Here is a 23,162-nt window from a genome sequence, read left to right as displayed (position 1 = left end):
TAATTACAAATAAGAAAACCGATTATCCGTTAGTTACAGTACTTCTCTGTTTCATAAACATCTTCAAAACTAGTTTTTAGGGTTTTCGGTTAGTTTGACTCCTTTTGACAAACTGGTGGATCAGGAGTCTCTTTAAAAAAAAAACTAATACAGCTTTTTTATGATTTGGAAATAAACAATACAAGATAGGATTTCGCTTAGCAATTAAGTGTACTACAAGTATACTTAGTCTATACTAATAGTAAGGCAGTTGCTTTTTATATTTTATCTATATATTGTACACTTAAATCTAGTCTGAACTATTCCGTTTGTATACATCCTATACTACGTGTACATGGTCTATACTGAAGTATGCTTGATGAAATAAACTTCAGGTGTTGGGGTTCTAATTTATCGCTAAAGATTTTAAATTATTTTGCAAAGTGTTGTATAATTTACAAATTAAACACTAATTTGAGAAAATAAATCAGTTATTTTTAATGAAGTCTTGTGATTTATAAATACATGAGTAAAGGCTAAATAAATCATGTAATTCCTAAAGGTGATTATAAAACAGATGCATTTGATAGTTGGTTTGGCAAACTGTGTTGCTTTTTCTCTGAACTTTTGCGACCTCTCATCCTTTAAAAGATAAAAACTTCTGCTCATTTCTGGTCCCCCATTACTTCACTTATAGATAAAGTTGGACTGAAACCCTCCAAAATGTTCACCATAAGAACCACCGGGATAGATTTTTATTGGTCTGGCAACAAAATGCAAAAGAAAAAGGCTCATTTATGTGTAGAGGATGTGGTTCTGGGGCTTGATGATGCCTGTTTTTGGTTCTGGATCTTGCACAGAACCTCCCTGGTTAACTGTTTGCTGTATCGGTTGATCTTCCAGTGTCCCGGCATCCATCCCAGCAGAAAGCGGTGGAAGTCTGTCCACGCAAACGCGAACATCTCCCTCCACTCCTTCTCCAGAGCGTCGCCGTCCACATCCCGCCTCACGGATCCCCTCAGCTCTGAGAAGTAGTGCTCCAGCAGTCCCGGGACTCTCCTTTCACACTCCCTCTCGTCCATGCAGCTTCCGAGGAAATACGCCACATCTTTCATGCCGCAGCCGCCTCCTACGTACTGAAAGTCCACAGCCGCCACCTCCTGTCCGCTCGGGGAGAAGCAGAAGTTTGCCAGCTTGGCGTCTCCGTGGACGATGGTCTTGAAGCGACATTGGCTGAGCGGCGGCTGCGGCTTTGAGCTCGGCGTCGTCCATGGCCTCCAGCTCGTCCGGCCGGGTCTCCAGGTGCCAGTAGGTGCCCACAGGCCACAATCCCTCCGGTTCGACACCCAGGAAGAGAGCGTGGAAGTGGGCGAGCCAAGCCAAGCAAGTGTAACAGGACGTGATCTGTTCATTTTAATTACACAAAATATTGACTGTCTCTAAGTTTCTTTCCCCCCTTGTATTCTGTGTTGGGTTTTGTAGCCCCTCCTTAATGTGTTCTTCTTCGTGGTTTTCTCTTTATAAGGTTGGCGCTTTCTTTCCCTCTCTCCTTTTTGTTTTACTGTCCAGCGGGAGAGGTGGGTGTCCTGTAATGTTAGCCATATGAATCCTCATTTTATGTTAATTATTGTGCCATATACTGTTATTATTTGGAATCTGTTGTGAAAAACATAAAAACCTTTGTAGATGTTAACTGTTTATTTCAGAATAAGAATTTCCTGTTCATGTTCTGTGCTCCCTCTACCTCTCACCCTCATGTAGGAGCTAATACGGGATGCTAACACCGTAATTTCTATTTTCTTTTTGGAATATTGCCAGATACGCAATAAACGGAGGTGGTCTCCAAGGGTGCTGATGTGTCCCGAGATCTTTTGACTTCCTAAACACAACGCAGAAGTGATGCGGTTACACTTGGTGCCGTTAGACCCGTCCTATCGCGGATCAGCAATCTCTGTCGCCATCACCGTCTCTGCATGATCCAGACCACCTCGCAGGCGGCTAACAGCGGCAGTTTGTAACGGTTGAACTGTTCCCTGCACATTGACTTACAGGTTTTTCAACAGCCCATTGAATAAGGGCGCAATTTTACCTGTGCTCTGACTGACAGGTGTTTTTTTTGTTTGTTTGTTTTTTGTTTTTTTTACATGCGTCGGCTTGCTTATTGTCAAGTATGTTGTTACATGGCAATCAACATTTCTGATTTTTTTTCATGAGTTAATAAGAAACAGTTTTTCCCCCCCATTCTTTTTCTGTTTTTAAGTACTGTGGCTGCACCAACACAGCATATTTTCTGTTGAGGTGATTGATATTTGTGGGACCCTGAAACCGGAAAATATGTCTGAACAAAAGTTTACCAGTCATCAGATTTGTTCTGGTTTGGGGAGGGGTCAGCCCTTGCTTTCATTTGGGAGGGGAAGATTTATGAGGCCCAGCAACTTTCATTGTGTCACAGAACAGTCAGAAATTTCTCCTCCTCTAATCCCTGCTGCAACTTCCACACCTGTTGCAAATGCCCCCCCTAGTCCCACCCAAGTTATTACAGTTGAAACGCTCAGCACTGTAATTAGCGACTTGGCAAAACAGATTGGGGACAATATCACAGCAAATCTCAGTGTGATGCAGCACAACAAACCTGTCCAATCACAACCCGCCGAGAGACAACCCTCAGAACACAATGAACAGTTAAGAGTGGTGATCCAGCCGGAAGCTAAAGCACCACCGTATTTTAGGGGTGACCAAACAGATACCTTTTCTATTGATGAGTGGGAAGATATGATGAGATGTTACTTGTCCAGGCTGAATTGTGGATCTCAACAAGCATTTGACTTAGTGATGTCCAGACTGATGGGCAAGGCCAGGGATGTAGTGAAAGTGTCTCTGCGCTGCCATCCCACACTGAGTGATGCTGAATTGATGGATGTTGTTTTTGACATTTTGAAGCGCAACTTCAGTGAGCTAACATTCTCTGATCTTCCAATGAAGGACTTCTATAATACATTGCCATTTCTTGGTGAAGACGCAATGGATTATTGGATCCGCCTTAACAAAGCTATGGATGTTGCCATTGAGTGCCTTCGAAGGCGAGGCAGACTTGTGGAAAACCCAAGTGCTGAGGTTGTCATGATGTTTATTAACCACTGTCCTGACGCCCGCCTTGCACTGTCTTTTCAGTTAAAAGACCCTCACGAATGGACAGCAGCTGAAGTACAGAAGAAATTGGACAGCTATTTAGGCAAAATCAAAAGCTCAGTCCCTCAGTCAAAACATGGTTTGAGTCAAACCATTCCCAGTCAGAATGCCCTGAGTTTTACCTGTCAGTCTCAGCTTGATTCTAATGCAGTCGCTTTTCCTACAAAAGATCAACACTGTCATCCTTCGCAGGTTTCACAATCAACCAATGTCAATGGCCAACATCAGTCTGTTGGTGATGTTCGAACCCCTCAACACTCAACGGTGACTGCTGATTCTGCTGCTAATACATTCATTTCTTCACAGCCCATAATTGAACATGCCACCCAACAAATGGTGAACATGTTTGATAAAGTTCTGTCACTGTGTACTTCTTCTCTTACAACTGATCGTCGGAGACAACAGCAAAATGGCCGTCCACATGGTCAGCAAAAATTTGAACATTTCCCATGCAAGGTCTGTAGTTCAAAAGACCACACTACCCACGCTCATTGCAGACTATTTAGACTATGCCTCAACTGCTTTGGTTCAGGACATGTGAAACGTGACTGTACATTGGTGGCTCAGAAACCACCAACAGTAGTTCCCTCTTCTAGCACTGATTTAAACTAGCAAGCCCATGTGAAGAGAGGGGCAGCATGGGTCACACGGGAAATACCCTCAGAAATACAGTAGACCCTTACGCAGTATATGTGAACTGTTGTGAGTCATTGTCAGACAAGAAGACTGTGATTTTTGTTGGATCACAACGAGTAGATCAGGCCTGTGAGTTGTTCTACACCCCCGTGTCTGTTGGAAACAGAGCCGTTTTGAGAGGAATGCTTGATTCAGGGAGCATGTCATGCACAATAAGTGAAGAGGCAGAAAGCAAACTACAGTCTTTTGGTGTTGTACTTACTCTCAAATCTGTCCCCGAAAATGTGGTTATGGTTGGTTGTGGTGGCCTGCTAACACGCCCAAAATGCATCTACAATTTGGATCTTGAAGTCTATGGTTTTCGATTTGAAGTGCCAACTTTTGTGGTGCCAGGACAGAGGGATGAACTGATCATTGGTACCAATGTACTCCGTCCAGTTATACAGAAAATGAAGTGTGACCCAAAATATTGGGAGCTGATATCATCAAGGACTTCAGACCCAGGATGCGATGAGTTTCTCCAGCTTCTCAGTTGCACCTCACGATGGTCTGGCTCCGAGCAACCAGACAAGATTGGATCTGTGAAGTTGAGACAAGCTGTCACTTTACTGCCACAGAAGGAATATGTGGTGTGGGGGAAACTGCCATCTTCTACTCCAGTGTCACCAGGGTGCACTGTGATTGTAGAACCATCTTCAACTCGTTCAGCCCCAAAAAGCATCCTTGTTGGTCGAGTTGTGACACCCATGTGGGGTGACCACTGGATCCCAATGAAGGTTCTCAATCCCACACTCAAACCCATAACACTACGTCGAAACACCAAGATTGCTGATGTATTTTCCTGCGTAGCTGTTGAAGATATGACTTTCTATCAGGGTTTGTGCAAAAGTGTGTCTGACTTTTCAGGAGTGCCCACTGTAACACCAGATCCAACATTTGACCCCGTGAAGCTCCTTGCTGAAAGAGGTTTGGGGGACATCGATGTCCAGAGCTGTGAAGTGTCAGATGAATGTAAGAGGAAACTTGCACATCTCCTGTTGACATACCAAGATGTATTTTCCAGAGACAAACTCGACTGCGGTGAGGCTAAGGATTTTGTCCACCGCATTCATCTCACTGATGATCGTCCATTCCGCCTCCCATATCGACGCGTACCACCAGCCCATTATCAGCAGCTGCGTGAAGTGCTTTCTGACATGGAAATCAAGGGCATTATCAGTAAGTCAGTCAGCGAGTATGCTTCACCTCTAGTAATTGTCTGGAAAAAGTCAGGTGATTTAAGGATATGTACTGACTTTCGTTGGCTGAATGCCAAGACCGTCAAGGATGCTCATCCCTTGCCTCATCAGGCTGACTGCCTGGCTGCACTTGGTGGTAACATCCTTTTTAGCACCATGGATCTGACATCAGGATTTTACAACATTCCACTTCATGAGTCTGACAGACACTACACTGCTTTTACAACCCCTCTTGGTCTTTATGAATACAACCGCCTACCACAAGGTCTATGCAACAGTCCTGCTTCTTTTATGAGGATGATGCTCAGTATCTTTGGTGACCTGAACTTCTCCAAGCTCCTCTGTTACTTGGATGATCTCCTGATTTTTGCACCTACAGAAGATGAAGCCTTGATGAGATTGCAGATTGTTTTCAATCGTCTGAGAGCTAATAATCTTAAACTGTCACAGAAGAAATGTCACTTTCTTCGGAGCTCTGTGAGATTTTTGGGACATGTAATAGATGCTGATGGAGTCTCGGTTGACCAGGAAAAGGTCAAGGTTATTTCTGCCTTTGTGAAGAACGATCTCATGAACCCTGATGGCTGCACCCCATCTCAGCAGAAAATCAGATCATTTCTTGGGATGGTACTGTTTTACCAACACTTTATTCCTGGTTGCTCACGTATTGCGAAACCTCTTTATGCTTTGACAGCAGGACAAAAGAGAAAAGCAAAGGGGCGTGGCAAAGCTGGAACCTATCGTACACTCACCCCTCAAGATTGGACACCTGCTTGTGAGAGAGCATTTGAGGGGCTTAAAACTGCGCTACTGAACTGTGTGATGTTGTCCCACCCGGATTTTGACTCCCCCTTTATTCTCTCAACTGACGCATCTATGGATGGGTTGGGTGCTGTTTTATCCCAAGTTCCACCTGGTGAATTGAAAGCTAGGCCTGTAGCCTTTGCCAGCAAGTCCCTCAGTCGCAGTCAGACCAAATATCCTGCACACAGACTTGAGTTTTTGGCATTGAAGTGGGCAGTGTGTGATAAGTTTTCCCACTGGCTAAAAGGTCATAGCTTTACAGTTTGGACTGATAACAATCCACTAACTTACATCCTCACTAAGCCCAAACTTGATGCTTGTGAGCAGCGCTGGGTCTCTAAACTTGCCCCATACTCTTTTGACATCAAATACATTCCTGGGAAACAGAATGTAGTGGCAGATGCTTTGAGCAGAACTCCCTTTGTGACCCCATTAGCACAGCGCATTTTGGCAGAGCCATATTCTGAGCTTTTGGAACAGGTTTGTGAAATGAATGGTGATGTAGTGCAAGACTCATTTCATTTAACCTGTCAAACACAGCTGTTAGACAGTTTGTCTGTTGCCAACAATGCCGACATGTCCATGTCACAAGAGGACGTTTCATCTGTTTTGACTTCTCTGATTGATTGGGATTCTGCTTCCAGGCAGCGTGCAACATATCTGGCTAACCATTTGACAACACTTGAAAAAAAAGACCTGAACATCTCCACTGTCTTTGACCTTGCCGACTTACGTTCTAGACAAGAACAGGATCCTGTTGTTTCAAGGGTGTCTTTCTATGTTGAACGTAAGCAGCGCCCATCAAGGCGAGAACGTTGTAATGAGAGCCGACAAACATTGAAACTACTCAAGCAATGGGAAAAACTTGCCTTTCTAAATGGTATTCTCTACAGAGTGACAAAAGATGCAATAACAAAAAAGAAGAGGTTCCAGTTTGTCGTCCCTGGTTCTTTAATAGCTGCAGTGTTGCGCGGTGTTCATGACGATGCAGGTCACCAAGGACAGCCACGAACATTATCACTTGCCCGTCAGCGGTTTTTCTGGCATGACATGGAGAAGGATGTGCGAGGGCATGTCAGGAACTGCCACAGGTGTGTCCTCAGTAAGACCCCAGAACCTTCAGTAAGAGCCCCTTTAGAGAGCATTAAGACCAGTGCTCCACTAGAACTTGTGTGCATTGACTTCTGGTCAGCAGAAGACCACAACAATAAATCACTGGATGTTCTCGTTATTACCGATCATTTCACAAAGCTTGCACATGCTTTTCCATGTCAAAATCAAACTGCTAAGTGTGTTGCCAAGAAGTTGTGGCACTGCTTCTTTTGCATTTATGGTTTTCCAGAACGTATTCACTCAGATCAGGGGGCCAATTTTGAGAGTGAACTTATGACAGAACTCCTTCAGTTGAGCGGTGTTTCTAAGTCTCGCACTTCACCTTATCACCCTATGGGTAATGGGACGACAGAGAGATTCAATCGCACTCTGGGGAGCATGTTGAGGTCTCTTCCTCCAAGATCAAAGCAAAAATGGCCACAGATGATTCAGACTCTGACATTTGTTTATAACTGCACCAGCCATGAGACCACAGGTTTTGCTCCTTTCTATCTAATGTTTGGTAGAGTCCCAAGGCTACCAGTCGACCACATGTTTAAAAGTGTTCTAAAGGACGACAACATTTGTGACTACAATGTTTATGTCAAAACACTTGTTGACGACCTGCGTTCGGCGATGCTTCATGCACAGCGCAATATTGCAAAGGAGCAAAAACATCAGTCTGACCAATATAACAAGAGAGTGAAGGGTCTGCCTCTTTCTCCAGGTGATCGGGTGCTGGTTGCAAATAAAAATGCCAGAGGCAGACGGAAACTATCGGATAGATGGGAACCCATCATCTACACAGTTGTAGCGTCTAAACCCGCAATTCACATTTACAGGATCAGGGATGCCCATGGAAATGAGCGAGTGGTGCACCGGAATCTCCTTCTTGACATCAACTTCTTACCATTGATGGTTGATATAGATAACAATGCATCCTGCTCTGTCAGTGAAACTGCAAACACTGCTCAAGAGGGCGCAGCATTATCGGTTGTGGATGCGGAGGCTGGAACAGTTGAATCTTCTTTGGCTGAGTCTCTGACCTGGCCTAGTGAGTCTGCTGATGACCGTACATCAGAGTGGGTCAGACAATTCCCCACATCTGTGCCTGACAATGTCACATCACCTGGAGTGCAATCTTGTGATGATTCAGTCCACCCTATTTCATGTCCTTCAGAGCCGCATATCGTAGAGCAACCGACAACTAGATTTGGGAGGGTTATTAAATCAGTTTGCCGGCTTATTGACTCTATGGCTCAGATAGAAATACTTTTGGACGTATGAAACATACAGTTTTTTTTACATGCATAGGTTTTCTGAATGCATGAAAAACTCGTGTTTGACAGAATTCCTTGTATTTTTATTTGTTTTTCTTGGATGCTTTTCTTTTTTAGTAAGGGAACCTGGAAATCTGTATTTTGTGTAGCTAAACGTTAAGGTGTAAAAGGCACCTTATAATGTCTGGAGTTTTTATTTTTGGGAGTGCTATGACTCTAGCACATCTCAGGTCTCTAACCTTTCATTAGGTAGCATGTTGCTGATTTGTTTGGCTCAGTTTATTGATTCCTCAGACCAAAGTCACGTATGCTTTTGTAAATATATTTGTATTTTGTGTAATTCTAAGGGGGTGAGTGTAACAGGACGTGATCTGTTCATTTTAATTACACAAAATATTGACTGTCTCTAAGTTTCTTTCCCCCCTTGTATTCTGTGTTGGGTTTTGTAGCCCCTCCTTAATGTGTTCTTCTTCGTGGTTTTCTCTTTATAAGGTTGGCGCTTTCTTTCCCTCTCTCCTTTTTGTTTTACTGTCCAGCGGGAGAGGTGGGTGTCCTGTAATGTTAGCCATATGAATCCTCATTTTATGTTAATTATTGTGCCATATACTGTTATTATTTGGAATCTGTTGTGAAAAACATAAAAACCTTTGTAGATGTTAACTGTTTATTTCAGAATAAGAATTTCCTGTTCATGTTCTGTGCTCCCTCTACCTCTCACCCTCATGTAGGAGCTAATACGGGATGCTAACACCGTAATTTCTATTTTCTTTTTGGAATATTGCCAGGTATGTGTTAGCGGGCCTTTTTGTTTTACTGTCCAGCGGGAGAGGAGCTAATACGGGATGCTAACACCGTAATTTCTATTTTCTTTTTGGAATATTGCCAGATACGCAATAAACGGAGGTGGTCTCCAAGGGTGCTGATGTGTCCCGAGATCTTTTGACTTCCTAAACACAACGCAGAAGTGATGCGGTTACACAAGCTCTGATCTCCTTTTCCTTCACGCTGGTGCTGCAAAAAAAAAGATGTTTGATGAAACGCCGGCATCACCGCCTGAACTTGCTTACTCTGGGTATGTCGGTTCCAAAAGACCGGATATGAGTTATTGGACTTAGTGACCCTGGGTTGATGCGCCGATATCTGGAGTCACCATGGAAACGCGTGGAGAACAAAAGAGAGCGCAATACTTCAGTGAGTCTGAGATTTTAATGACGCAAATGAAGATTAAACGCCCATGAAAAAAGTAACACGGCTGCATCATCGGCAAAAGAAAGAGTTTCTGTTTGGAGAAAAAGAACAGACAAAGTAAAATATGTAAATATATATATATATATTTACATATTTATTTAACTAAATGTCATATTACTCCAATTCAATTAAATGTTTTTCTATCTCAATTTATTATAATTCTTGAACTCTCATATGTCTAAGTTTGAGTCTGCAGATATTCTCATTTTCATATAATTCAAATAAATGATACAGTGTGAATTTACGATATATACCAAGCATTTAATTATCATAACTCTGACTCTATCTTCAGTTCTCTTTTTCTACAGTTATACTAGTGGTGCTAAATATCCTCATCCTCCTCTCCCTCCCTCTCACTCATGGTGCAGAAAGAATTAAACATAACAGGACAAAATAACTCGGCAAAACACAGTAAAACAGTTAAACAATTAAACACATTTGGTCAAAAAGCCACACTTAAACCCAAATCCATCCAGACAGGCAAAAGGAATGGTATCCCACAATCCCTTGCGGTGCCGATCTAACAGCATCACCAAAGTTACACCTACATAATTGAATTAATTTGAATGAAAGTAAAATAACTGTCTGAAAACTACGTGTTATTTTTAAACTGACTTAACAAAAAAGAATTGATTTATCTTAACTGAAGCAAATCACTAAGTTAGATCAAAGTATAAAGTTTCTCTTTCCAACATCCATATATGGTCTTATCAGCCTCTCATGGTGGAAAAAGTATTATCTGAGCTTCTTCATCCACTAAATCATCTTCAAATGGACACGCCATGCTGCTTCACCTCTCTGAAAACAAACTAACCTTCAACTAAACCTGCTCCAGACCAGGTTATGTTCAGAGCATGAGTTGCTATGGCAACTTGACCTACCCTGAAACATACCTCCATTTCTGGAACTGAAAGCTGAGGTTATCAACTTCCTTAGCCTCAAACTTGCCGTGGGAGTTAGCATAACCTGCTTTCTGGAATCCCCCCCTGGTTTCAAACTGCAGCAGACTTTGGTTTGAAAAATAAGACTTAAGAGGAAACATGTCCAGAATATACAATCACATTTTGTAGTTTCAATCAGAAAATGGTAAAGAAAATGAATTCAATTTTATTTGTATATCCCCCAAAATCCCAACAACAGTCGTCTCAGTGGGCTTAATGTACACTTTAAACTTTTACTGTTAAAATTCAAAAGCTAAAGTTAAAAATTAACTTTAAGTTTCTGAAAACAAAATAAACAAAAACTACATAAACATCTAATGTTCTGTAAATCATTTAATCATACCGTCTCCCATCAAATCCCGCCACATCCAGATCCTCCAGGACTATCAGCATCTCGTCGCCATGGGAACAGGCCGCCAGGCAGGCGGGGATGCGGCAGCTGTCGTCGGTGGAGAAGTTCTGGTACCAGTTCGTCTCCACCTGGTAGGATCGGACCTTCCGTCTGTGGGACCGGTCCGTGTTCCCGCCGCCGGCGCCGGGGCGCCCCGCCTCCTCCGGGAACTTCACGTGCTTGAGGATGACGGAGGGCCGGCGGCAGCCCTGCAGGTGCACGCGCACAATCTCCCCGTAACCGCTCCACAGGCTCTGGATCGTCGCGCCTGCGCACAGGGAGGAGGCTGCGCACGCCTGCAGGATGAAGTCCCGCTGCTCCGGGGTCATCTCCACACCCACGGACACGAAGGAAAGACGCGAATCACAACATCTTCAGCTGGAAGACGCTTTTTCAGAGTCCAGGCAGAGGAAGGCGTGAAACCCGGAAGTAAAAAAAAAAAACAAGTCCGAGGAATTTAAAGAAACAGGCTGTAAATTACAAACCGAATGGACGCTACTGCCCCCTACCGGTCAGGTGTATATTTACTGGTTGACATATTTCACAATTATCCTAATTTTTATGTAATTACTGATAATTTCAATAAATACAATTTTTCAATTAAATGACAAACATTTTATATTAATTTAAATCCAAGTACTTTCAAACTGTTTTCAAGGAAATAAACAAAATATTTAAATGGATAAAGAAAGTTTTATTCAAAGTGATCCATAAACAGAATTTACAGGAGAAAATGGAAGCACGGTTATTTATTTCACCCTTTTGTCCTTGCATTAAAATTAAACAAAAGAAGAAAAAAAAATATTAAAAGCCGGTTTCAATTCAGGAGAGCCGACATGAAATAAATCTGATCAAACAGAAAAGTACAGACAGAGCCACTGAAGGGAATAAATACTACTTCTACTGCTATATCCCATAGTTTTTGACTGTTAAAATGTTATTCAATGCTAAACAGTACAGGGATGAGGATGATGAAGAGGATTTTGTTGTTCCTTTGCCTGGCAGTGATGACAACTAGTGACTTTATGACATGTTTTTAAGATTGCGAGTGTATAAATTGGAAATCAATGGAGGACTCAAAGATTCACAGAGAAGCATGAACTACAAACATGTAAAGATAAAAATGAATACATTACCAGAATAAGACTGTAGTTCAGGTCATTGATGTAGAGGTGAAGTCCCACGATGAACATCTTTTATCTGTTTTTCATTTAAATATGATAATAAAGTTTTTAGACAAAATAAAGAAAAATCTGTCTCGTTTTTAAGGACATAGTCTCTGCAGAGCAGCAGGAGTTCATTGGAAATTCACCTCTGAGTTGTGGGTGGGTGGGACTGTTAGCACAGAGCAGCCCCGCCCCTCTTCCCATTGCCGAAGGCTGGACCTGCTCTATATATTTTCTCCGTCACAAATAGGATCTTTTTCACACCTTAGTTTTTTCGTCCGCTCCTAATTTCACCACAATTTGAAAGAAGAAATACTCAGAACTGCAGTTTGGAGCTGAATTCTCTTTTATCCATGTCCTCCATTGTCAGAAAACGGTACAAGAAGATGTCAAAAACAGCGTTTTCATCAGAGTTTGTCTCTAAGAAGCCGCCTGTCGTCCTCATCGTCGTCCCGTTTTGTGGGTTTTTTCTGGATTTGTTCTAATTGGGGGACGTTTGTTGTTCAGTTTCTAGTGTTTTCTTCCAGACATTTTGGTGTTTTTCTTTTGTTCTGTTAAACCTTTGGATCTTTCCCGTCGTTTGTCCCCTGGATCTCATTTCCCGCTGCTGTGACACCGACACACTGGAGTGTTGGAGGTCATCTCTTCAAAGCAGCACGCCGCCCGAATGGAAAGTAGCCGACTCCAACTCTTCCTGTTCATGCAAACCGGCCCTCACCTTTGCATGTCAGTGCCTTGGGGGGGGGGGTGATTAAACAAAACCTGGACAGCTTTGTTTAGCTTTACAAAGGATCACTGCGGGAAAAGACACATTCCTGATTCCACGACCACACAGTGAGTTTCTACGCCTCAAACAAGCCGCCGTCAGGTGGAGGACATGCGATGTGGGCGTGGCCTCAAAGTGTGTCCAGTTTTCTTTGAGGAGCAGAAAATGTGTAAGGGAATCATCTAAATAATAATAACGAAAGAGAAGCAAATCTAGTCACCTTCTAACAACTACAATTGTGTTTGTGCGCTCACACACATCTACGTTTGCGTGTTTTTCAGACACTTCCAGGATTGTCTCGGCTTTGCTTCGTGAACGCTTTCCCGTCGGACCCCGTCCTCCACCTCAGTTGGAAGTGGCCGCCCGTGGTCTTCCTCAGCTCCGTCTTCATCTGTGGAGTGAGAATGAGGAGACGTTTGTGTTCGGGACAAACGACCATCTTCCTCTCCGTCTGAGGCTGACCTGCTCCAGGAGGCTCTCCTGCACGGTCGGGTCGTTCAGATCCAGCGTGGCGTCCTGAACTCTGACCTTTACCTTGATGAAATGCAGATCCTTCATGGCTGTCGCATAAAAAAATAGAAAAATAAAAAAGAAGGTTGGGGGTCGTTTGAGGTCATGGCTGCATCTTCATCTGTACTCACTGTAGGAACACAGGAACGGCCTTTCCACGGTGCAGTCCATGTCTCGCCAATGACCCGACTCCCCGCTCAGCAGCGCCACACACTTCTCGGCGTACGCCGTGTTGACCGTTTGGGTCGGCCTCCAGAACCTCAGCGAGGACTCGGTCTGGTCCGACCACTCCCAGGGGTCTCTGCTGAGGCCGACGTAGACGTCCTGGCCTTTGGAGACCCCCTCCACCGTCTGGTACTCGGCATGGTTCCTCAGGCTGGTCAGGTCTGTGTGATGCTCCCGGCAGAAATTCTGAGCGGCCATCCATTTGGTTTGCTGTGGAATCAGGACGTACCGATCCGCTCCCTGTTTGGTTCCTGAAACGGGAAGCTGAGTTTGTCATTCGCCACGATTGGAAGTATTCCTTTGACTTTACGCACCACTTGTGCTGTCTTGTCTTGTGGGTTTGTGTGTTTAGCGCACTGTCTTGTGGGGTCCAGATGACCCAACTCCCATCGCTAACGATGGGAGTTGGGTCATCTGGACCCCACAAGACAGCACTTCAAATATTTACCCCTTCATCTCCACGCTAGAGTCCATTTATCGGGGTCTTTGGGACTTTAGACGAGTCCTTACCGTCAAAGCAAACGCCCCCACGGGGGTCTTCACACGACCTCATATGCAGTTTCCCGTCTTTGAAAGTGACGCAGTTGTTGTCCGTCACTGTGCCCCAAATGAAATGGTTCTCCTCCCCCTCCCCGTAGAGGTCTCTGCCGGTCAGGGACCAGTGCCACCTCAGCGTGGACCCCTTGGACAGTCCGATCCACACCTCCTGGCCGTCTCTGCCCTGGACGGCTGCCAGAGCCCCCTGCATCTCCTCCATGTCGGCGAAGGAGGCCAGGTCTGTGAAGTTCTCCCTGCAGAAGATCCGCGCTGCGGCCCAGCTTTTAGGAGACCGGATGAGGACGTAGTGGCGCTGGGACCCGCACACAGACACACAGCACAGTCCTGTGGGCGAAGAAATGCCACAAAATGACAATCTTAGTACAAGCTGGCCCGTCCTAATAAATCCTCCTAAAGTCTAGAACCATTACTTTTTCTAAGAACATAAATCTTCATTTTTGTTTCCAAAATAACGACAATAAATGCCAGTCAACACTTTGAAAAACAACCTTAAAGTAAAAAATAAAAAGTTTGTGACTCCGAAAAATCCGCCTAAAATTCGGACAAATGATTCCCGACATAAACGACACCTGTAATTATATTCAGTAAGAAAGTTAAAGTTGACATATTCAGAATAAATGCTAACTGACCTGTTAGTAGCAGCAGAGTCTTTCTCATTTCCATTGTTGCAATATTGTTCTTAAAAGTGCCTCAAACAAAAGCAAAATTAATGGTTTTTTTTGTCAATAAAATGTCAGAAAAAGGCTCGAGAACGAAGAGAGTCTGAGGATTCCTGCAGATTTGACTCATCCGCTTCCTTTTCTGACTTTATCCTCCTCTGTATGTAAACCATATGAAAAGTCTGCCTTAAGTCGCTCCTTAAACACCAAATTTGCTTAAAATAAGTTCAGTTCTTTTATATTTAAAAGAGACTAATGCAGACTTTTTCAAATCCCCCTTCTTCATGTCTGGGGGGTGCAAATATCTTTTTTAGCACGTGCTTCTTTTTTTTCATCTAAAATTTCATCTGCATCGGAATTTTTTTACATTTAAAATGACTATTGTAACATTTTTGTAAAAAGAGACACGCAAGTTTAAAAACATACGAATGCAACATTTCTTTAAGTCTGTCAATCACTGAAGGGACTCCTGTATGTCTTAAGCTTGTGCTTTAGGCTTCATATGTTTGTTTTTGTCATTTTTAAAGGATAAAGGAGCAGACATGGTCAAACTTTTACCATCTGCCTCCTGTACTTCACTGAAACAGCTCTGCTAGTCCTCAGCCGTCGCCACGCTGTAGGACCACAGTACATCTCTGACACGTTGGTCTGCACGGAGCGTCTCTGCGAATCGTGACGATGAAGTTCAAACCCAGGATAAAGCCGTTTGTATTAGATGAACAGAAAGATGTCAAACTGTTATGGGTCATTTTAATGTTTGTCTTTCTGTCTTTTAATGGAATTTTTCTTCATTTTGAATTACCTTAAGCATTGTTTGTTTTATACACATAATATTTCCTTTTTACGTATCAAAAAACGAGTTCAATTAATTTAAAACTAAGAACATTTTATTTGAGTAATCTGAATACTTTCTCGTAATATTAAAAATTTGTGATGCTGATGATTAAATCAAAGCCTGATAATAGAATCAAACTTTTAATTCAATTTGGGCTCTTTAATTTGTCATATCTCAACGACACGATAATTTTATTCTCTATGATGCAGTAAATGATCTTCTTTCTGCAAGAAGCAACATTTCTATGAATCTATTCTGAATTTTTATTTGTTATGCGATTTCTAATGTAACCCAGAAGAAACAAAGGACTATTTGTCTCTGGGATCTTTTTCACGTAAATTCTTTATTTTTTATAATTTTTATCTATCTTCTTGGTTAGCAGCCATAAACAGTAATAAACAAACAAAAAAAGATTACAATAAAGAAATAAATACACTTTATTTAATTTAAGTAAAATTAATTTAATTTAATTGAATTACTTTGACCCCCGTGCTCTCCGGGGGTTTTCAGTTCCCAGACACTAGGGGGCGCCGCTGAGCCGCATGTTGACTCACATTCCTCGTTTGGTTCGAGCGAAGAAGAGTCCCAATTAGCATCCCGTCCATCAAACCCGACAGGATCGTGGAATAAACGGCTTTTACTGAAAACAGGGGAGTTACATTTCGGTGACTGAAATTCCTTGGACTCCAGGAAGAGCCGCCATGTTTGCTCCTAAAAAAGGAGACCTTTCTCCGAGCGAAAAGGAGCTGTTTGAGGTCATTAGCGCAGGTAAGCTTCTCGAGCTAATCCCGGTTAGCTTCGTCGTGGATAAAAACCTGATGATAGGAGAAGAAGAAAGTCGCTGCTGTGGCTCTGAAATTCACCAGAATGTAACCGTGTCTGACCAACAACTATGTCGTTTGTCTTCGTACAGATGGTTTTCTGTCTGAGTCTTATTTTACACATGTTTCTGGAAAAGTTTAAGATCTAGAAGCGTCTATTTGTCTTTTATTTTGAAATGCAAAGACCACGCAGCGAACTGTGGGTTTGCTTTGCTGACGTCATCAACTTGCTTGGAACTGCGTAGTTTTTCAGTCCAGCTTTGATGCTCACAGCGTCTGTGGGGAGCAGAGATGGAGCTCTGCTGGTTTCAGGCTCTGCTTCAGCTGCAGATTTTCTTCTGCGAGTTCCAATCCTCCTCCTCCTTGTTTTCTGCTGGTCTTTGGATCAGCTTTAACGTTGAAGTTAGATCTAAATCAGGGGGGACGCTCCTCTGACTGTCCTCCATTGGAGTTTGGACTCAGCCTGGTGGTTCAGGGTTTGGTCTCACTGCCTAACCAAAAATATGCAGACATTGATATAAAAGTCCCCAAAAAGAAAACAGATTTGAGTCTGGAAGCCGGATCAGATCATCTGGGTCACAAAGCCGGAGGAGGCTGGTCAAAGTGCCACGCTCAAAACCGCCACCTTCAAGGCTGTGGAGTCACTCCGCCTCTGACTTTTAGTCTGGACAAAACTCTGCTGCACCTCCTTTAACCGTCACTGCTGTTGGAGCTTCACTATAGCATCTGCCTGTCCGTCCATCCATCAGCATTCATCCTCCTAAAGCTTCTGATCCCCTCCACCTTCACTGAGCAGCTCACTGCTGCCCCCCAACTGTGGATCCACCTGCGTCTGCAGACATCCTGCTTCTCCTCTGCTTCTGTGTCTAAATCTGGTCCTGAGACCTGGAGAGGACAAAGTTCCAGATGAAAACGGTTCTGATCTGTTTCTAAGCTGTGTTCTGGTTTCTTCCTCTGTGGTAAAGTTCACTCCCAAACACCAAGGAGGACATGGTGACTCCTCAGAAAGGGTCTCCTCTCTGTGGTTGACCCCCTGACCTTCCTTCAGGCCCAACGACCGGATCAAAACTCTTGGTGTCTTTCAGGAAACGTTCAGGAGGCCTCCAGGCTGCTGGGCTGTAAGGACGTCCGGGTCAACTGTCTGGATGAGGTAACGGGAAAAAAATCCTTCTTTCCTGTTTCTGTTTGGACGAAAAAATAAAACCAAACTCAAAACTCTGAGACCTTAAATGTCTCCAGAGGACATCTGGTTTCCTGCTTACAGTCTGTTCACCTTTGACCTTTTAAAAGAACCATCTGGACCCAAAGATCAACATTTTAGTGGAGCTTTGTCTTCTCTTCTCGTCATCAGAACTGACTGATTACAAGACAAAGTTCAGAAAATCCTACATTTATTTGTCTGCATCTCGTTTCTGCTTCAAAATTCATCATTTTAGCAACAAGACGGACCCTTTTTTCAGATTAAAATACTGCTTTTGTAAAATCTCTCCTTTTATAACCAAAACCTGCAGCTTTTCCAGCTGAAAACTGAGGAGGAATCCCTAAAACTTGGAGTCAACAAAGAGCAGAAATGTTTGTTTCTGTTCTCAATTCATGAGAACTCAAGGCTTTTATTCTGAAATATATTCACTTGCAGCTAAATCCAGCTGTGATAGAAGCCAAAAACATGTATTATCATCTTGTAATAATGTTGTACAGCTGGCTTCATGCATTTATGCCTAAACACATAATAATCTGTGTTTTTCTATGCAACAGAATAAGAAGGCGTGGCCTAAAACTCTGTAACAGTGAAAATGACCTCCTGCTGAGCTGTCCTCTCCTCCACAGTACGGCATGACCCCCCTCATGCACGCCGCGTACAAAGGCAAAGCGGACATGTGCAGGCTGCTGCTGCAGCACGGCGCCGACGTCAACTGCAACCAGCACGAGCACGGCTACACGGCGCTGATGTTCGCCGGCCTGTCAGGTCGGTTCACGGGCGGAAATAACGCCGCGCCTCCGCTTTGACCCCCAGCGTCTGACATGAGCGGCTGCTCTGCGTCCGCAGGGAAGACCGACATCACCTGGATGATGCTGGACGCCGGCGCGGAAACGGACGTGACCAACTCCGTGGGGCGCACGGCGGCGCAGATGGCAGCTTTTGTCGGTGCGTTGGGATGTTTTCTGACCGTTTAGAAAGATCTCATCCCGTAAACCAAAGCAGATTCTGAGTCTGAGCAGGAGATCATGTGACGGGTGGGCGGAGCTTTCACACCTCCAGTCGACTGAACTCCATCTGAGGCTTTCCTTCCTCCTCTTGGACCTTGTATTTTATTTTGAAAAACCTCCTGCTAGTTTAATCTGCTGCGCAAATTAAAGTATTCTAATGTTTTCAATTACATTTTATCTGGATTATTCGAGTCCAAATCAACCAGAAATCTTTTAAAAAGTGTCAGAAAAAGAACCGGGAGAATTTTCACAGAAAAAAGGACTGTCTCTGCAGATTTTGATTCTTCCGCCCCAACCACCGCTACCGCGGCCTGGAACCGGACGGGTTGCAGAGACAAAAAAAAAAACGTTAAAATCTGATTCTAAAGGAAGCTTTATTTTGGAAAACTCCTGGATTCTCTCCATCACATCCGACTTGCTCGCTTGGTCACTAAAATTCATCCTCTACTTTCTTAAAGCGGCTCCTCTGAACTGAAACCCTCAAGTTAGCAAAGTTAGCGAAAATAAACGTATTCGGAAAGTTTCCTTTTGGAAAAAAGAGGAAACGGAAGAAGAGCCTTCCACTTCAAAATAAAAGCTGCATTTAACAGACAAAAACCTGGAGTCTTTACTCCTCTTGATAGTTGTTGGCCACAGATCATAATAATAATGTAGAATATTCAGCAACTAATAAAGTTATTCAAACGGTGGATTCATGTTCATGATCATATTTAGAAAATACCGGTTTGAGTGACAGCTTTATTTGTTTTTGTTTCTTTTTTAGTTCGGCCGAGGCTGAAGTTGGCGTCTGATTTGCAGCTTCCACTTTAACAGATGGGGGTTTAGGGACAATCTGTCACATTTGAACGGTTGCTGCACAAACTCTAGTTTGTTAACAAAGTTTAAAGCTGCTGCAGAGATTTTACAGAGGATGAAGATGAACTCAAACGTTAAACTGGAAGCTAAAAAAAAGATAAATCAGACTTCAGCCTTGGACAGGCTGGTCTGACATCAAACTGAAAAAGGTTAGAGAGCACATTAGTGGAAGATGAAGATGCTGTAGAGCAGTGATGAAGATCATCTGATGATTATTTTAGTGAATCTGTTCTTCTGACAGAGAAGCAGCTTCTTTTCACATTTTTGACCTTCAGAGTTTAGTGCCGTTTTTTTTTTTTTTGCTCCCCCCTGGACGGAGGAGCGTCCGGCCGCTCTTGAACGCGGTCCCGTGTGAAACCAGCTGCTCCCGTTTCCTCCTCAGGCCAACACGACTGCGTCACCGTCATCAATAACTTCTTCTCGCGCGCCCGCTTGGACTACTACACCAAAGCCCAGGGTTTGGAGAAGGAGCCCAAGCTGCCGCCCAAACTGGCCGGGCCGCTCCACAAGATCATCATGAGCACCAACCTGAACCCCGTCAGGGTAAGGCCCGTCAAAGGAACCGGGAGCCCCTCCCTCCCCGTTCCAGGATAAAAGGTTCTGGTGTCCTCCAGATGGTGCTGCTGGTGAAGGAGAACCCGCTGCTGGCAGAGGCGGAGGCTCTGGAGAAGTGCCGGCGGGTGATGGAGCTCATCAGCGAGAAGTGCATCAAGCAGCAGGACATGAACGAGGTCCTGGCCATGAAGATGCACTTCATCGGCTGCGTGCTGGGGAAGTGCGCCTCCTTCCTGAAGGAGCGCCAGGACGGGCTGGACGCGCTCGTGAAGAGGTCAGCGTGCGGCTTGGGCGTCGCCTCGCCGCCGCTCCGCAAACCTAACCGCCGGTCTCCCCCTTCAGTTTGCTGAAAGGTCAGGACGCCGACGGCTTCCCCGTCTACCAGGAGAAGTTTGTGCGGGAGTGCATCCGGAAGTTTCCGTACTGTGACGCCACCCTGCTGCAGCAGCTGGTGAGGAGCATCGCGCCCGTGGAGATCGTGAGTCTCTCTCTCTCTGACCGTCCCATCACACCGCCGTGCTGATCAGAGGTCCAGGTCGCTCCGCCTCCAACCCCCTCACACTGAATCTGGGGGGGTGGTGGTTGTTCCATCCTGGACCAAAGGGCCAGATTGTTTCTTCTTTTTTTTTCTGCTGCTGAGCAGAAATGTGAGGCCGCCACAGAGTCAGAACCTCCAGAATTAAAGAACAACCCTTCCTCAAAACATGATGACATCACAGCGGGAGAAACTGTCACAGAAATGAAACTCTAATGGGGCTCCACTAAGAAAACCAAATGAAGGGGATGAACAGGGGAGGTACGGCTTGGTGGCCGTTTGGGGCAAAGGGAGAATTTTCCCCTTTTACCACTAAATGGGAAAAGAAACTTTTGTTGGAGCAGCTCCCGTCGTGAGGGCATTCCTGAATCTGAACTTTGCTCTCCTTGAAGGGAAACGACCCCACGGCTCTGTCGGTGCTGACCCAGGCCATCACGGGCCAGGTCGGCTTCATGGACGCAGAGTTCTGCACCACCTGCGGCGAGAAAGGAGCCCAGAAGAGGTGCTCCATCTGCAAAACGGTGAGCGAGTCCAACCCGCCAAAGCCATCCGGTGAGGAAAACAGGAAGCTGAACACACTGTTGTTGGTGTTTTTTCTCTCCAGGTGATCTACTGCGACCAAACCTGCCAGAAGATGCACTGGTTCACCCACAAGAAGGTTTGTAAGAAGCTCCAGGAGCAAAGAGAGAAGCAGGAAGCTGAGGCGGCCAAACTGAGAACGCAGCAGAGCAAAGGTGAGAGTCGAAGCGGGAACCTCCCACTCAGAGTTCAACCTGCAGTTTCACAGAAAAAGTGGCACCCGGCAGGCGGATGGCCTCTTCCTGCTCTACCGTGCCGGTGTCGAAGGGGGGTCCTGGCTACCACTACCGCTTTGGGTGTGTGTGTGGGAGGGGGTGAGAGATAGAGAGAACTGGAGTTGTGAAGATTTTAACACTTGATTATGTGTGTGGACAGGCCCCGCCCCATTTTGACCAACATTAACACCAGACTGTGATGATGATGGTCCTCCAGCATCTCCTTGCTTCATGATTGTGCCCCCCCCCCCCCCCCCTCTGTAATCATCCTCCAGATGTCCTGAACTCCTTCCTTACCCCCTTTCTCCAACATCCCCCCCCTTCTTTGCCATCGAGTCCAACAATAAACATTTATCCAAATCGACACCTAGGGTCTCAGGAGACCCAGAACCGCCTGGTGGAACAGGAAAATATGTCCAACATCAGACGCCTTCGGCTGCCGTCTGTCTGCTGAGCTGTTGGACAAGTTAAAAAAAAGGGAAATGAGCGTCTGTGGGAGGTTTGACCCAAATGGCCGTTTGTGTTTCAGAGGACAGTGGAGCCGTTCAGGACGCCATGCAGCAGCTCTCCGTAGAAAGCAGCGCAGACGCTGCAGAGACATCAGGCCCCGCCTCCGTTCCAGCCGCCGACAACTGAGGAGAATCTGGAGGGTCTCCAGGAGGAATCCACGCGGCGAGGAGCCTCGCCGACCATCTTCTCTCCAGATGATCCCTTCCTTTGTGTTTGTGGGACATCCTCGCGTTGAAGATGGAGTCCAACTCTGCCTTAAAACTGTAGCAACCTGCAGGAGGGAACCAAGCAGACACCTGAGGGCGTTTCTGAACATGGCAGTGTTCTATGACGTCACCAGGTTTTACAGAACTAGTCCAGCTCATGGGATGTTTGTGGAAAATCCGTCATGGCAGCTCCCCGCTGTGGTGCTTTAGGTCGACCTTCGTGCAGCACGAAGGAGCAGAAAACATCTGGACCGCTCGGTTCCAGCTGCTGCTGTCCGTCAGAATAAAGACCAGCCGGAGACCTGATGTCATGATCTGCTGCGTCCACTCATCCACATTTCCTGTTGAATTATGTCAGCTTTATTCGTTTATGCTGATGAACCAGAAACCTTCAGTGGAGTCAAAGGTGTTGTAGGTGTTTATACGTCCAGCAGGGGGCAGTGTGCCACAGGAGGCTCCATGTGGTTCACTGACTAAAATGTCTGCATAAAGAGATGAAAATAATGTCATCAGAAACTTTTACTTTCATCTTGTAAATCTATTTTTATCAGCGAATAGAAATCACAAAGTTTCAGACCTTTGGTAACAGATTCAGGTTGACCTTTAACAAATGTTGAAACTTTTTAGTTCAGTTACAGCAACCGTGGGAACACAAAACTTTATGTTTAGCCTTAATGATGACGAACAACAGAAAAGCTCTGTTGTCAGAACAGACTGGGCTATTCGAGGGAAACAACAAACATGGAGTCATCTCCTCTGAGCTGAAGGCTTCAATATTTAACAAGAAAAAATAAATACAGGTCATGTTGATGAAATAGTTTGGATTGTTCTTCAGAACCAAAACCAGAATTCAGCTATAATTAACGGCAGTTTCTCCATTTAGTCACTCCTGTAACTTTTAGAAAACTGGACATTCCTGTTTTTTCTTTATGTTAAAGAGCAAATAGGAATGTTTAGGAGGGAAGTCAATAAGATCCTCTTATTTTCTGATCCATTCATAATTAAGGTCTTCAGTAGATTTTAAATATCTATGTATTTGCATTTTTCCTTTGTTTTTTATCACTGAAATGGCTCGAAATAAACTAAAAACTAAAATCAATGAATCAAAAGCTGGTTGTCTAGATAAAAGTAAACCAAAACCATGCAGTGTTGTGCCTTAAT

The 23,162-nt window shown here is 44.5% G+C and overlaps 4 protein-coding genes and 1 long non-coding RNA gene across 6 annotated transcripts in view; 2 read left to right on the top strand and 3 right to left on the bottom strand.

Annotated features, from left to right (window-relative positions):
• The window catches only part of LOC144984626 (uncharacterized), a 160,625-nt gene that overhangs the window by 16,368 nt on the left and 121,095 nt on the right, over window positions 1-23,162 (bottom strand). The gene's annotated exons all lie outside the window — the stretch shown is intronic.
• pkdc (protein kinase-like domain containing) lies at window positions 706-11,236 on the bottom strand. The gene is made up of 3 exons (XM_078933648.1): window positions 10,751-11,236; window positions 9,201-9,229; window positions 706-1,367 (listed from the first exon to the last, which is right to left on the bottom strand). The coding sequence occupies exons 1-3, from the start codon at window positions 11,125-11,127 to the stop codon at window positions 1,042-1,044; spliced, it is 732 nt and encodes a 243-aa protein (XP_078789774.1). The 5' UTR covers window positions 11,128-11,236; the 3' UTR covers window positions 706-1,041.
• Window positions 2,099-8,225, top strand: LOC144984492 (uncharacterized). The gene is made up of 2 exons (XM_078933057.1): window positions 2,099-5,022; window positions 7,666-8,225. Exons 1-2 carry the CDS (start codon window positions 3,807-3,809, stop codon window positions 8,223-8,225), a joined length of 1,776 nt encoding a protein of 591 aa, XP_078789183.1. The 5' UTR covers window positions 2,099-3,806.
• LOC110016775 (secretory phospholipase A2 receptor-like) lies at window positions 10,751-15,649 on the bottom strand. The gene is made up of 5 exons (XM_020710637.3): window positions 14,653-15,649; window positions 13,976-14,347; window positions 13,372-13,716; window positions 13,193-13,290; window positions 10,751-13,121 (listed from the first exon to the last, which is right to left on the bottom strand). The coding sequence occupies exons 1-5, from the start codon at window positions 14,684-14,686 to the stop codon at window positions 13,008-13,010; spliced, it is 963 nt and encodes a 320-aa protein (XP_020566296.2). The 5' UTR covers window positions 14,687-15,649; the 3' UTR covers window positions 10,751-13,007.
• On the top strand, window positions 16,016-23,143 carry ankmy2a (ankyrin repeat and MYND domain containing 2a). Of its 2 annotated transcripts, none has more exons than XM_020710504.3 (10): window positions 16,016-16,285; window positions 17,424-17,488; window positions 18,166-18,304; window positions 18,386-18,484; window positions 19,784-19,944; window positions 20,016-20,230; window positions 20,299-20,407; window positions 20,884-21,012; window positions 21,096-21,225; window positions 21,815-23,143. In XM_020710504.3, exons 1-10 carry the CDS (start codon window positions 16,219-16,221, stop codon window positions 21,919-21,921), a joined length of 1,221 nt encoding a protein of 406 aa, XP_020566163.1. In that variant the 5' UTR covers window positions 16,016-16,218; the 3' UTR covers window positions 21,922-23,143. The 2 variants fall into 2 exon arrangements, with proteins under 2 accessions (XP_020566163.1, XP_004078459.1); XM_004078411.5 differs by having other exon boundaries at window positions 20,299-20,434.

The sequence above is a fragment of the Oryzias latipes genome, chromosome 16 (genome assembly GCF_053564925.1).
Source record: "Oryzias latipes strain Hd-rR chromosome 16, Olatipes_Hd-rR_3.1".
Classification (NCBI taxonomy): Eukaryota; Metazoa; Chordata; class Actinopteri; order Beloniformes; family Adrianichthyidae; genus Oryzias; species Oryzias latipes.
Note: the sequence above shows the minus strand (reverse complement) of the source record. Positions and strands in the feature narration are given on the sequence as shown.